The 13,035-nt window shown below is 38.0% G+C and overlaps 1 protein-coding gene across 1 annotated transcript in view; it reads right to left on the reverse strand.

Annotated features, from left to right (window-relative positions):
• Positions 1-5,588: 5,588 nt before the first annotated feature.
• Positions 5,589-13,035, reverse strand: part of IPO8 (importin 8) — an 86,277-nt gene continuing 78,830 nt past the window's right edge. Inside the window, exon 25 of the mRNA XM_043562585.1 lies at positions 5,589-7,534. Within this exon, the coding sequence (XP_043418520.1) occupies positions 7,437-7,534 (98 nt within the window). The 3' untranslated portion in view covers positions 5,589-7,436. The remainder of the gene's footprint in view (positions 7,535-13,035) is intronic.

Consider the following 13,035-nt stretch of genomic DNA (forward strand, 5'->3'; position numbering starts at 1 on the left):
ATTTTGGATTCTGCAACCTTACTTAATTCATTTATCAGTTCTAGTAGTTTTTTGATGGAGTCCTTAGGGTTTTCTATATATAGTCTCCTGTCATCTGCAAATAGTGAAAGTTTTACTTCTTCCTCACCAGTTTCAATACATTTTATTCCTTTTTCTTAACCGACTGAGCCACCCAGGCACCCCGATTTTATTCCTTTTTCTTGTATGAATGCTGTGGCTAGAACCTCCAGCACTCTCCTGAATAAAAATAGTGAGAATGGACATTCTTGTCTTGTTCCTGATCTTAGGGGAAAAGCTCTCAATTTTTCACCATTGAGTATGATGTTAGCCGTGGGTTTTTCATATGTAGTCTTTATTATGTTGAGCTACTTTCCCTCTAAACCTACTTTGTTGAGGACTTCTATCTTAAATGGATGTTGTACTTTGTCAACTGCTGTTTCAGCATCTATTGAAATGATCATATGGTTTTTATCATCTCTTATTGATGATGTATCATGTTGATAGATTTGCAAATATTGAATTACACTTGTATCCCAGAAATATATCCCCCTTGATCATAGTGAATGATTTAGTGTATTATTGGATCTAGTATGCTAATATTTTGTTGAGGATGTTTGCATCAATGTTGATCAGAGATATTGGCCTATAGTTCTCTTTTTTTTTAAATAGTGTCTTTAGTTGGTTTTGGTATCAGAGTAAGTTGGTTTTGGTATCAGAGTAATGCTGGCCTCATAGAATGAATTTGGAAGCTGCCCTTCCTCTTATATTTTTTGGAATAGTTTGAGAAGAAAAGGTATTAACTCTTTTTTAGATGTTCCGTAGAATTAATCTGTGAAGCCATCTGATCCTGGACTGTTGCTTGTTGGGAATTTTCTTATTATTAACTCAATTTCATTCTGGTAATCAGTCTGTTCACATATTCTATTTCTTCCTGTTTCAGGAAGGTTGTTTGGGAGGTTGTATGTTTCTAGAAATTTATCCATTTCTTGTAAGTTGTCCAGTTTGTTGCCATTTTTCATAATAGTCTCTTAAAATTCTTTGTATTTCTGTAGTGTTAGGTGACATTTCTCCTCTTTAATTTCTGATTTTGTTTATTTTAGTTCTCTCTCTCTCTCTTTTTTTGGATGAGTTTGGCTGAAGTTTTTTCAATTTTGTTGATCCTTTCAAAGAACCAGCCCCTGGCTCCGTTGATTAGTTCTATTGGGTGTTGTTGTTGTTGATGTTGTTGTTGTTTCTATTTCATTTATTTCTGCCCAATCTATTATTTCCTTCCTTCTGCTTGTTTGGGGACTTGTTTGCTCTTTTTTCTTGTTCCCTCAGGTGTAAGATTAGGTTGTTTATTTAAGATTTTTCTTCTTTCTTGAGATATTGTTATAATCTCTCTTAGAAAAGCTTTTACTGCATCCTGAATGAATGAATGTGGACCATTGTGTTTTCATTTTCATTTGTTTCCATGTATTTTTTTATTTCCTCTTTGATTTTTTTTGGTTGACCCATTTATTGCTTAATAGCATGATATTTAAACTCCATGTATTTGTGTTCTTTCCAGATTTTTTGTTTGGTCAATTTCTAGTTTCATAACATTGTATTCAGAAGAGATGCATGGTATAACTTCTATCTTTTAAAATTTGTTGAGGGGCGCCTGGGTGGCGCAGTCGGTTAAGCGTCCGACTTCAGCCAGGTCACGATCTTGCGGTCCGTGAGTTCGAGCCCCGCGTCGGGCTCTGGGCTGATGGCTCGGACCCTGGAGCCTGTTTCTGATTCTGTGTCTCCCTCTCTCTCTGCCCCTCCCCCGTTCATGCTCTGTCTCTCTCTGTCCCAAAAATAAATAAACGTTGAAAAAAAAAAAATTTTTTTTTAATTTGTTGAGACTTGCTTTGTGGCCTAACACGTGATCTATTGTGGAGAATGTTTCATGTGCACTTGAAAAGAATGTGTATTCTATTGTTTAGGATGGAATGTTCTGAATATATGTTAAATCCATCTGGTCCAGTGTGTCATTTAAAGGCATTGTTTCCTTGTTGATTTTCTGTTTGGATGATCTGTCCATTGTTGTAAGTGGAGTGTTAAAGTCCCCTACTATTACTTACTTTGTTTGTTAATAGCTGCTTTATATATTTGGGAGCTTTCATGTTGGGTGCATAAATATTTGAAATTGTTATATCCTCTTGTTGGATTAGTCCCTTTATGATTATGTAGGGTTCTTCTTTGTCTCTTGTAAAGGTCTTTGTTTTAAGGTCTATTTTCTCCAATATAAGTATTGCTACCCTTGCTTTCTTTTCACTTCCATTTGCATGAGCATTGTTTTTCCATCTCTTCACTTTCAGTCTACATGTATGTTTAGGTCTGAAATGAGTCTCTTGTAGGCAGCATATATATGGGTCTTGCTTTTTTATCCACTCAGTCACCCTTTGTCTTTTGATATGAGCATTTATTTGGTCCATTTACATTCAAAGTAATTATTGAGAGGCATGTACTTATTACCATTTTGTAAACAACCTTAAGTTGTTTTTGTAGTTCTTCTCTTCTCTTGGCCTCTTCTCTTGTGGTTTGCTGGCATTCTTTAGTGGTATACTTGGATTCCTTTCTCTTTATTTTTTGCATATCTATTACTGGTTTTTGATTTCTGGTTTCCATTAGGTTTATATATAATATCTTATACATATAGGTGTCTATGCTAAGCTGATGGTCACTTAAGTTTGAACTCATTCTAAAAGCACATAAAGTTTTACTGCTCTCTCTCTCTCTCTCTCTGTCTCTCTCTCTGTCTCTCATGTTTTAGGCACATCATGTCATACTTTAAATCCTTTTATTTTATGAATCCTTGACTGATTTTTATAGATATACTTGATTTTACTGATTGGACTTGTGCTTTCTATTTTTCCTACTCCTGCCTATGGTCTTCCCTTTCCACTCAAAGAATCCCCTTTCAGATTTCCTCTAATGTTTACTGGCGGTGAATTCCTTTAACTTTTGTTTTTGTAGAAAACTCTTTATCTCTCCTTCCATTCTGAATTATAGCCTTGCCAGATAAGGTATTCTTGGTTGTAGGTTATTTTCTTTCAACACTTCGAATAAATCATGCCACTCCCATCTGGTCAGCAAAGTTTCTGCTGAAAAACCACCTGATAGTCCTTAAGGGGTTTTCTTTCCTGTAACTGTTTTCTCCTGCTGCTTTTAAAATTCTCTTTATCACTACTTTTTGCCATTTTAATTACTATGTGTCATGGTGTGGACCTCCTTGGGTTGATTTTGTTGGGTGCTCTCTGTGCCTCCTGGATCTGAATTTCTGTTTCCCTCCCCAGATTGAGGAAGTTTTTAGCTCTTAGTTCTTCAAATAAATTTTCTGCCCCTTTCCCTCTCTTCTTCTGGGATCCCTATAATGTAAATGTTATGCTAGATAGTGTCATTGAGTCCCCTTAATCTAGTCCCATTTTTTCTTTTTTCTTCCTCCTATTCATCATGATTGCTCTCCATCCATTACTCTGTTCTCCAGGTCACTGATCCGTTCTGCTTTCTCTGGTCTTATTCCAATTTTTCATTTCAGTTATTGAGATTTTCACCTCTGTTTGGTTCTCTTTTATGTTTTCTGTCTCTTCGTTGAGGGTGTCACTGAGGTCCTCCACTTTTTCCTCAAATCTGATGAGAATCTTTATGGCCACTACTTTAAATTCTCTATCAGGCATATTACTTATTTCTGTTTGTTTAGCTTTCTTGCTGTGATTTTGTCCTATTCTTTCACTTGGAACAAATCATCTGTCTCATTTTGTCTAACTCTCTGGGTCTGTTTCTGGGTGTTAGAAAAATTAGCTATGTCTCCTACTCCTGAAAGTATTGCCCTTATGAAAAAGAGGCCCTGTGGTGCCCTGCAGTGCAGAGACCCCACTTACAAAAACAGGTGCTTCAGGGGCGTCTCCTATATGCATTGCATGCACCCTATTGTGGCTGAGCTGCATTTGCTTTCAGTCTAGTCCGCAATGGCTGTCACTGACTATTGTGGGTAAGGTTTGGTCCCTGTGTCAATGGGCCAGTACGGGGAATACCTTGGGCTTGAGTTGAGCCAGGTGTTTGCCAGAGCTGCAGTAGCACCCAATTGCAGGGCACTCTCCCTATGTTGAACCCTGAGATGTTCACTGCGGGGTAGGGCCTGCAGTCAGACCACATATCTTCACACAGTCACTGCTGGCACATTTGGACTGGTATGTATGGTTTTCCTCACCCTTCCTCAGGGCAGGAGTCATTTCGGAGTGGTGCTGGCCGGGGCTGCTTTCATACTATCAAGCTTGTGGCACTGCTTCGGATGGACTTCTGAGTGTAGTTTGGGGGGAGATGGGTGCACTTGTTAGCAAAGCTAGATGGAGAGTGTCCATGCTACACTGGTTGCTGCAGGTATCTAGGCTAGGGGGCAGAGGAGAGAAATGGTGCTTGCTAGCTCTTTTGTTCTCGGAGAAATGTAAGATCCCTGCCCCTCCAGTACACATCCTGAGATTAGTAAATATATCTTCCTGTATATCCCAGGCATTTTTAAAACTGCTGCTTATATGCCATATCTCAGTAGGGTTTTTGCTATGTTGTCTCTTTAAGGGTGAGGACTCAGTTTCCTCTTGCCCTCTTGCTCTGAGCAAAGCCTGATGATTTTTAAAGTTCCCAGTGTTGGGGCACCTGGGTGGCTCAGTCGGTTAAGTGTCCGACTTCAGCTCAGGTCACGATCTCACGGTCCATGAGTTTGAGCCCCGCGTCGGGCTCTGGGCTGATGATGGCCCAGAGCCTGGAGCCTGCTTCCCATTCTGTGTCTCCCTCTCTCTCTGACCCTCCCCTGTTCATGCTCTGTCTCTGTCTCAAAAATAAACGTTAAAAAAAAAATTTTTTTTTGAAGTTCCCAGTGTTGAGCCCCATTGATCATAAAAACTCATAAAGTCCTCCTGGCTTTCAAAGGCAAAAATTATGGGGATTCATCTTCCCATGGTGGATCCCCCCATGCCTGGGGTGCTGGATGTAGAGTCTGCTAGTCTCTTCTATCCATGCCTGAGGTGTGCCTCCCTCCCCTCCTCAGTTTTTAGGGGGGGGGGGGTTGTTTCTAACTGCATTGCTGCCTTTCCTACACTCTGAAGTGGCCTCTTCTCTAAGCAGTGAAAGTCTGTTCTGCGAGTCTTTGGGTCATTTTCTGGGTTTACACTGATGTGGATTTCATCTAAGTGTATTCATGGTAGTAAGTGAGGTAAGGATCTTTCTACTCTGCCATCTTCCCTGGAAGTCCCCGTTCCACTCAACTTTGACCTCTCCTAATCTGATGACAGTCTATCAGAAAATGACTCTCTTTCCAGCACCTTTTTTATTTTCCTTCAAAGTCCTGCTGTGGCTTAATGGCCTTAGCTTTTTCAGAGTTTGTATCTTTCTCCTCGGGATACCACAATTTATGAGATGGGCTCTAGCTCCCAACCACTCCCCAGGCTCGCCGCTCCTGATGAGCCCTTGTTACCCTCCCAGGCCAACAGTTACCTTGCTCCACCTGCCCCCAAATAAGGATTTTTATCACCTGCTTAAAGCACCTCCACATTTCAGAAGATTTCACACAGAGGGGTTCAGAATCCTGGGAATCAGTCCATGTTTTATTTTACAGTACATTCATATAAGTTCCTGCATTTCCAAGGTAACCAGATCACATTCAGGTTAGCACTGCTGGTAACAAAATTATACAACTACCCTGGCTTCAAAAACAAGATAAGATGATACACATTAATATCTGTTTCCCTTTAATACTGTAGAAGACAATACCTCACAAAAATAAAATCACATGCCTTTTACAATCCAGTGTGAAGGCATATTTATGTTAAAAGAAACCATTTTAGACATGTGGAGAAGAGTTTCAAAGCTTAAGATATCTAAAGTGTCCCCCCAGTGCCATCTGTCTCTTCTGTCAGCTGGCACATTCAATATCAATGCCTTGGGAAGAGAGGGACAGAGGAAAGCAAGGGACCATTTAGCTCTGAAACTCATGGCTTCTTAGGCTACTTCTGTAAAAACTACTTAAATAACCTAAAATGCTAAAAAGAGTTAATATTAACAAGGGATGGTAATATAGGAAGCACCTGGAGAAAATTCCTCCAGTAACTGAGGGGAAATAGAAGCTGCAGACATTTCACAAAAATGGAAAACTGTATCACATCCAGTAATACATTAAGTTTGGAAAATACACTTTCACTTTACGAAAAGACTATGATCCATGTTCTAGTCTTGAATCTGTTCATAAAAAGAGCCACAGCCTCCATCTGCAATATTTTCTGTAGGCATCATTACCATCGAAGAGTGACCAATATCCCAACCCTTGAAGAATATAACAAGCCAAACTGAGCTATAATAAAGGCTAGAATGAATTAGGTAGGAGAAAATTCAGATGTGTGAGAAGAAGTTAAATTCATTTGGGTCATTTTTTCTAGATAAAAAAGGTTAGAAAATGTTTTGGACCCAGGTCCAACATAGCTGGAATGATAAGTTATTGAAAATGCAAGCCCCCATCCAGAAACCACGTGCTTAATGTAGCACCCTTCTCCCAGAAGTTCAATGTGCTTTTGTATTATTACCAATTCATTACATAATGAAGTACATGATTCAGAATATACTTGGACTTATTGTTAATTCCAATGACTAAAGAGTTCCTGCCACTTGTTGCCAAGAAATTTTTGAGTCCTTCACTTATTAGGTTATAAATGGAATTTATACTCATATTTTCTGACCCCAATAGAAACACCACCCCTTTCAAGGCTCAAATATATGATGGAAGAGGAAATAAGACACTTAGTAAGAAAGCCTCAAAACATACAATGAAAAACCAGAGCCAGTGCATGTTACAACCCCTGAAGACAGCCCCCAGCAGCAGGGTGAGCAAGGGGAGCAGTGATGTTTTTGAAACCAGAGTGACTTGTAACTAACTGCCTAACAGTAAAATCACACAGTAAAATGCAGAATAAGTCAACAAATAGCCAAGGTTTACATTATATCTAGAAATATGTTTTATGCTTTAAAAAAAATTGCAATGCACTCCAAAAAAATTTTTCAGATAATTCATGTACAACAGAAGGCACTGTTATCCGCATAAATCCATTGATTCTGCATGGCAAAAACCTGAGACGTGCAATTCAATCCTTTAAATCCACCTTGGTCATTCATCCTTTGGAGAATATGATTTGTCCTTTTCAGTCCACTGATTTTGTTCTTCTTTAATTTCATACATTACAGTAGCTGCTTAGAATATATATTTCAGGGTGAGAAAGGTCAAAGGGGAAGAGGGAGTGGATAAATGTGCTGCCCAATGTCAGTTATCCGGCACAGCAGCAGGGTGCTGAAAAGCAGCTCACTGTCGTCCTCCCCTTGACCTTCACATTCCCCCGGTGAAGGAAAATATAGTGATGACATTCGGTAGGGTGATGTTCCTTCTTTCAGTTGTTGCTGGGCACAGTCCCAAAGTTAAATGCGGAGAGGACTCCTTTGTTTTCAAACGTGAAGCCTCCCTGTTGTTCAATCTTCTTCTTGGCCTCTAGTATTTGTCAAGAGAAAGGGAGGGGACAAAATTAGAGTATTTAAGGTGACAAAGTTGGAAATAACCTAAAATGAGCTAGATTTATTTATACTTAGCATTGTGAAGGACTGTGACTTATGATATTAGTTATCCTGCCCAAGAAGCATTAGCCTTTTTTGGTTTTAAGTCTAGTGTAGTTAATATACAGTGTTATATTAGTTTCCGGTGTATAATATAGTGATTTAACACTTCCACACAACACTCACTGCTCATCAAGGTAAGTATATTCCTGAACTCTTTCACCTATTTTGCCCACTCCCCCCCCACCCCCCGCACCTCCCCTCTGGTAACCATCTGTTTGTTCTCTTTAGTTACGAGTGGGTTTTTTGGTTTGTCTTTTTTTCCCCTTTGTCCATGTGTTTCTTAAATTTCGCATATGAGTGAAATCATATGGCACTTATCCTTCTCTGACTGGCTTATCTTGCTTGGCATTATACTCTCTAGATCCATCCATATTGTTGCAAATGACAGGATTTCATTCTTATTTATAGCTGAATAATATTCCATTGTACATATATATATACACAATTTCTTTATCCATTCACCTATTGATGGACACCTGGGCTGCTTCTATCAATTGGCTATTGTAAATAATAATAGCAATAAACACAGGTGTGTGTGTGTGTATATATATATATATACACATATATACACATACATATATACATACATATATATACACTCATAAATATATACACACATACATATATATATACACATACATGTACACATACATGTACATATACATATACATATCTTTGATTAGTGTTTTTGTATTCCTTATAGCTAAATACCCAGTAGTGCAATTACTGGATCATATGGTAGTTCTATTTTTTCACTTTTTGAGGAACCTCCATACTGTCTCCCACAGTGGCTGCACCAATTTGCATTCCCATCAACAGTGCACAGGATTTCCTTTTTCTCTACATCCTTGACAACACTTGTTGTTTCTTGTGTTTTTTATTCTAGCCAGTCTGATAGGTGTAAGGTGATCTCTCATCATGCTTTTGATTTGCATTTCTCTGATGATGAGTGATGTTGAGCATCTTTTTACATTGTCTGTTGGCCATCTGGATATCTTCTTTGGACAAATGTCTGTTCAAGTGTTCTGACCATTGTTTAAATGGATTGTTTTCTGGGTGTTATGTTGTATGAATAACTTATACTAACCATTTACTGGACTGTCATTTGCAAATCTCTTTCCCATTCAGTAGGCTTTTAGTTTTGTTGGTTGTTTCCTTTGCTGTGCAGAAGTTTTTATCATGATGTAATCCCAACAGTTTATTTTTGCTTTTGTTTCCCTTACCTCAGGAAACTGATCTAGAGAGACGTTGGTATAGCTGATGTCAGAAAAATTACTGCCTGTGCTCTCTTCTGTAAGTTTATGGTTCCAGGTCTCCCATTTATGTCTTTAATATATTTTGAGTTTATTTTTGTATATGGTGTAAGAAAGTGGTCCACTTTTCCCAAAACCATTGAAGAGACTCTGTTCTATTACATATTCTTGCCTCCTTTGTCACAGATTTACTGGCCATATAATTATGCGTTTATTTATGAGCTTTCCGTTCTTCATCTTGATCTGTGTGTCTATTTTTGTGCCAGTACCATACTGTCTTGATTACTACAGCTTTGTAATATACCTTGGAATCTGGGATTGTGATACCTCCAGTTTTTTCTTTTTCAAGACTGCTTTATTTGGGGTCTTCTGTGGTTCCACACAAATTTTAAGACTGTTTGTTCTAGGGGCACATGGGTGGTTCATTTGGTAAGCGTCCGACTTCAGCTCCAGTCATGATCTCACAGTTCACAAGTTTGAGCCCTGCATCAGGCTCTATGCTGACAACTCAGAGCCTGGAGCCTGCTTCAGATTCTGCGTCTCCCTCTCTTTCTGCACCTCCCCTGCTCCCTTTCTCTCAAAAATAAATATAACATTAAAAATAATTTTAAAAAAAGATGGTTCTAGTTCTGTGAAAACTACTGTTGGTACTTTGATAGGGATTGCCTTAAATCTGTAGATTGCTTTGAGTAGTATGCACTTTTTAACAACATTCTTCCAATGTTTTATACTTTTCAAACTATAGGTCTTTTACCTTCTTGGTTAAGTTTATTCCTAGGTATTTTACTCTTTTTGGTGTGATTGTAAATGGGATTGTTTTCTTAATTTCTCTGACATTTCATTATTAGTGTATACAAATGCATGTTGATTTTGTATCCCACGACCTTAATGAACTCATTTATCAGTTCTAGTAGTTCTTCAATGGAGTCTTTAAGTTTTCTATGTATACAATCCCATGTTATCTGCAAATAGTGAAAGTTTTACTTCCTCCTTATGAATTTGGATGCCTTTATCCCTTTTTGTCTCAAGCTGTGGCTAGAACTTCCAGTACTATGTTGAATAAAAGTGGTGAGAGTGGACATCCTTGTCTTGTTCCTGATCTTAGAAGAAAAACTGTTTTTCACCATTCAGTCTGATGTTAGCTGTGGGTTTTTCACATGTAGTCTTTTTATATTGAGCTATGTTCCATCTACCACTTTGTTGAATGTTATTATCATGAATGGATGTTGTACTTTGTCAAATGTTTTTTCTGCATCTACTGAAATGATCATATGGTTTTTATACTTTGTCTTATTAATGTGATATATCACATTGGTTGATTTGCAAGTATCGAACCACTCTTGCATCCTGGGAATAAATCTCACTTGATTGTGATGAATGATTTTTTTTAACATAGTGTTGGATTTAGTGTGCTAATATTTTGTTGAGGATTGTTGAATCTGTCTTCACCAGAGATATTGGCCTGGTAGTTCTTTTTGTGGTATCTTTATCTGGTTTTGGTATCAGAGTAATGCTGGCCTCATGGAATGAATTTGGAAGTTTTGCCTCCTCTTCTATTTCTTTGAAAAGTTTAAGAAGAATAGGTATTAACTCTTCTTTAAATGTCTGGTAGAATTCACCTGTGAAGTCATGTGGTCCTGGACTTTTGTTTGTTGGGAGTCTTTTGATTACTGATTCAATTTCATTGCCAGTAACTGATCTGTTCAAATAGTCTATCTCTTCCTGGTTCAGTTTTGGGAGAACTGGTTCAGTACTGGCAATGTTTCTAAGAAGTTATCCATTTCTTATAGGTTGTCCAATTCATTGGCATATAATTTTTCACAATATTCTCTTACAATCCTTTGTATTTCTGTGGTGTTACTTCTCCTCTTTCATTTCTGATTTTGAGTCCTTTCTCTCTCTGATGGGTACAGCTAAAGGTTTGTTAATTTTTGTTGATCTTTTCACAGAACCAGCTCCTGGTTTTATTGATCTATTGTTTTTCAGTTTCTATATCATTTCTTTCTGCTGTAATCATTATTATTTCCTTCCTTCTGCTAGTGTGGGGATTTGTTCTTTTTTTCTTGTTTCCTCAGGTGTAAGGTTAAGATTTTTCTTGTTTCTTGAAGTAGACTGGTATCATTATTATCTTCTCTGTTGAGAATGACTTTTGCTGCTCCCAACAATCTTTGACCACTGTGTTTTCATTTTCATTTGTCTCCATGTATCTTTTTATTTCTTCTTTGATTTCTTGGTTGACTCATTCATCATTTAGTAGCATGTTATTTAATCTCCATGTACTTGTGTTCTTTCCAGGTTTTTTCTTGTGGTTCATTTCTACTTTCATAGCATTCTGCTCAGAAAAGATGCATATGACTTCAATCTTTTTGAATTTGTCAAAACTTGTTTTGTGGCCTGATACGTGATCTACTGTGGAGAATGTTTCATGTGCAGTTGAAAAAATGTGTATTCTGCCGTTTTAGGACAGAAGGTTCTGAATATATCTGTTAAATCCATCTGATCCAGTATGTCCTTCAAAGGCATTATTTCCATCTTGATTTCCTGTTTGGATATCTCTTCTTTGATATGGGGGGGGGGGTCTTGGAGTCCCTTCCTATTACTGTATTACTATCAGTTAATAACAAATAAAGGAACTAATTGTTTCATGTATTTGTGTGTTCCCATGTTGGGTGCATAAATATTTGCAACTGTTTTATCTTCTTATTGTTCCCTTTAAAATTATGTAAGGTCCTTTCTTTGTCTCTTGTTAAGTCTTTGTTTTAACATCTATTTTGCCCAATATAAATATTGCTACCCTGGCTTTCTTTTTGCTTCCATTTGCATGATAACTGTTTTTCCTTCAGTCTGCACATGCCTTTGGGTCTGAAATGAGTCTCTTGAAGGCAGTATATGGATGGGTCTTGTTTTTTCATCTGTTCCATCACTCTCAGTCTTTGACTAGAGAATTTATTCCATTTATTTTTTAGGGGTTTTTTTAATGTTTTATTTTTGAGACAGAGACAGAGCATGAGCAGGGGAGGGGCAGAAAGAGAGCAAGACACAGAATCCGAAGCAGGCTCCAGGCCCTGAGCTCTCAGCACAGAGCCCGACGCGGGGCTCAAACTCACAAACCATGAGATCATGACCTGAGCCGAAGTCGGACACTTAACCGACGGAGCCACCCAGGTGCCCCTAGTCCATTTGAAGTAATTATTTATAGGTATGTATTTATTGCCATTTTGTGACTTGTTTTGTGGTTATTTTTGTAGTTCTTCTCCATTCCTTTCTTCCCTTGCTCTCTTCCCTCCCCATTAGCTGGCTTTCTTTAGTGATATACTTGGATTCCTTTCTCTTTATTTTTTTGCATACTACTGGTTTTGATTTGTGGTTACCATTAGGTTTGTATATAACATCTGCTATAGATAGCAGTCTATGTTAAGTTGATGGTCACTTAAGTTTGAAACCATTCTTTAGTCCTGTCCTTCCCACCCCACCCCCCACCCGCATATACTAGGTATATGGTGTCATACTTTATATCCTTTTGTGAGTCTTTTACTGGTATTTACAGATACAGTTATTTTTACTTCTTTTGTGTGCTTCCTACTTTTATTACTCATGGTTTTTGTTTTCCACTAAAAGAGTCCCCTTTAACATTTCTTGTAGTGCTGGTTTAGTGGTCATGAATTTCTTTAACTTTTGTTTGTCTGGGAACCTCTTTATCTCTCCTTCTATTCTGCATGATAGCCTTGCTGGATAGAATATTATTGGTGGCAGATTTTTTTCCTTCCAGCACTCTAAATATATCTTGTCGCTCGCATCTGGCCTGCAAAATTTCTGCTGAAAAATCCACTGATAGCCTTGTACATAACTTTCTCCTTCTCTGTTGCTGCTTTTAAAATTCTCTTTGTCACTACTTTTTGCCATCTTAATTACTATGTATCTTGGAATGGACCTCCTTTGGTTGTTTTTGTTGGGAAATCTCTGTACCTCCTGGATCTGGATTTGTTTTCTTCCCCAGATTGGGGAAGCTTTCAGCTATTATTTCTTCAAATGAACTTTCTGCCCCCTTTTCTCTCTTCTTCTGGCATCCCTATAATGTGAATGTTATCAAACCTGATGGAGTCACTGAGTTCCCTAAGTCTAT

Source organism: Prionailurus bengalensis, chromosome B4 (genome assembly GCF_016509475.1).
Source record: "Prionailurus bengalensis isolate Pbe53 chromosome B4, Fcat_Pben_1.1_paternal_pri, whole genome shotgun sequence".
In the NCBI taxonomy this organism is placed as follows: Eukaryota; Metazoa; Chordata; class Mammalia; order Carnivora; family Felidae; genus Prionailurus; species Prionailurus bengalensis.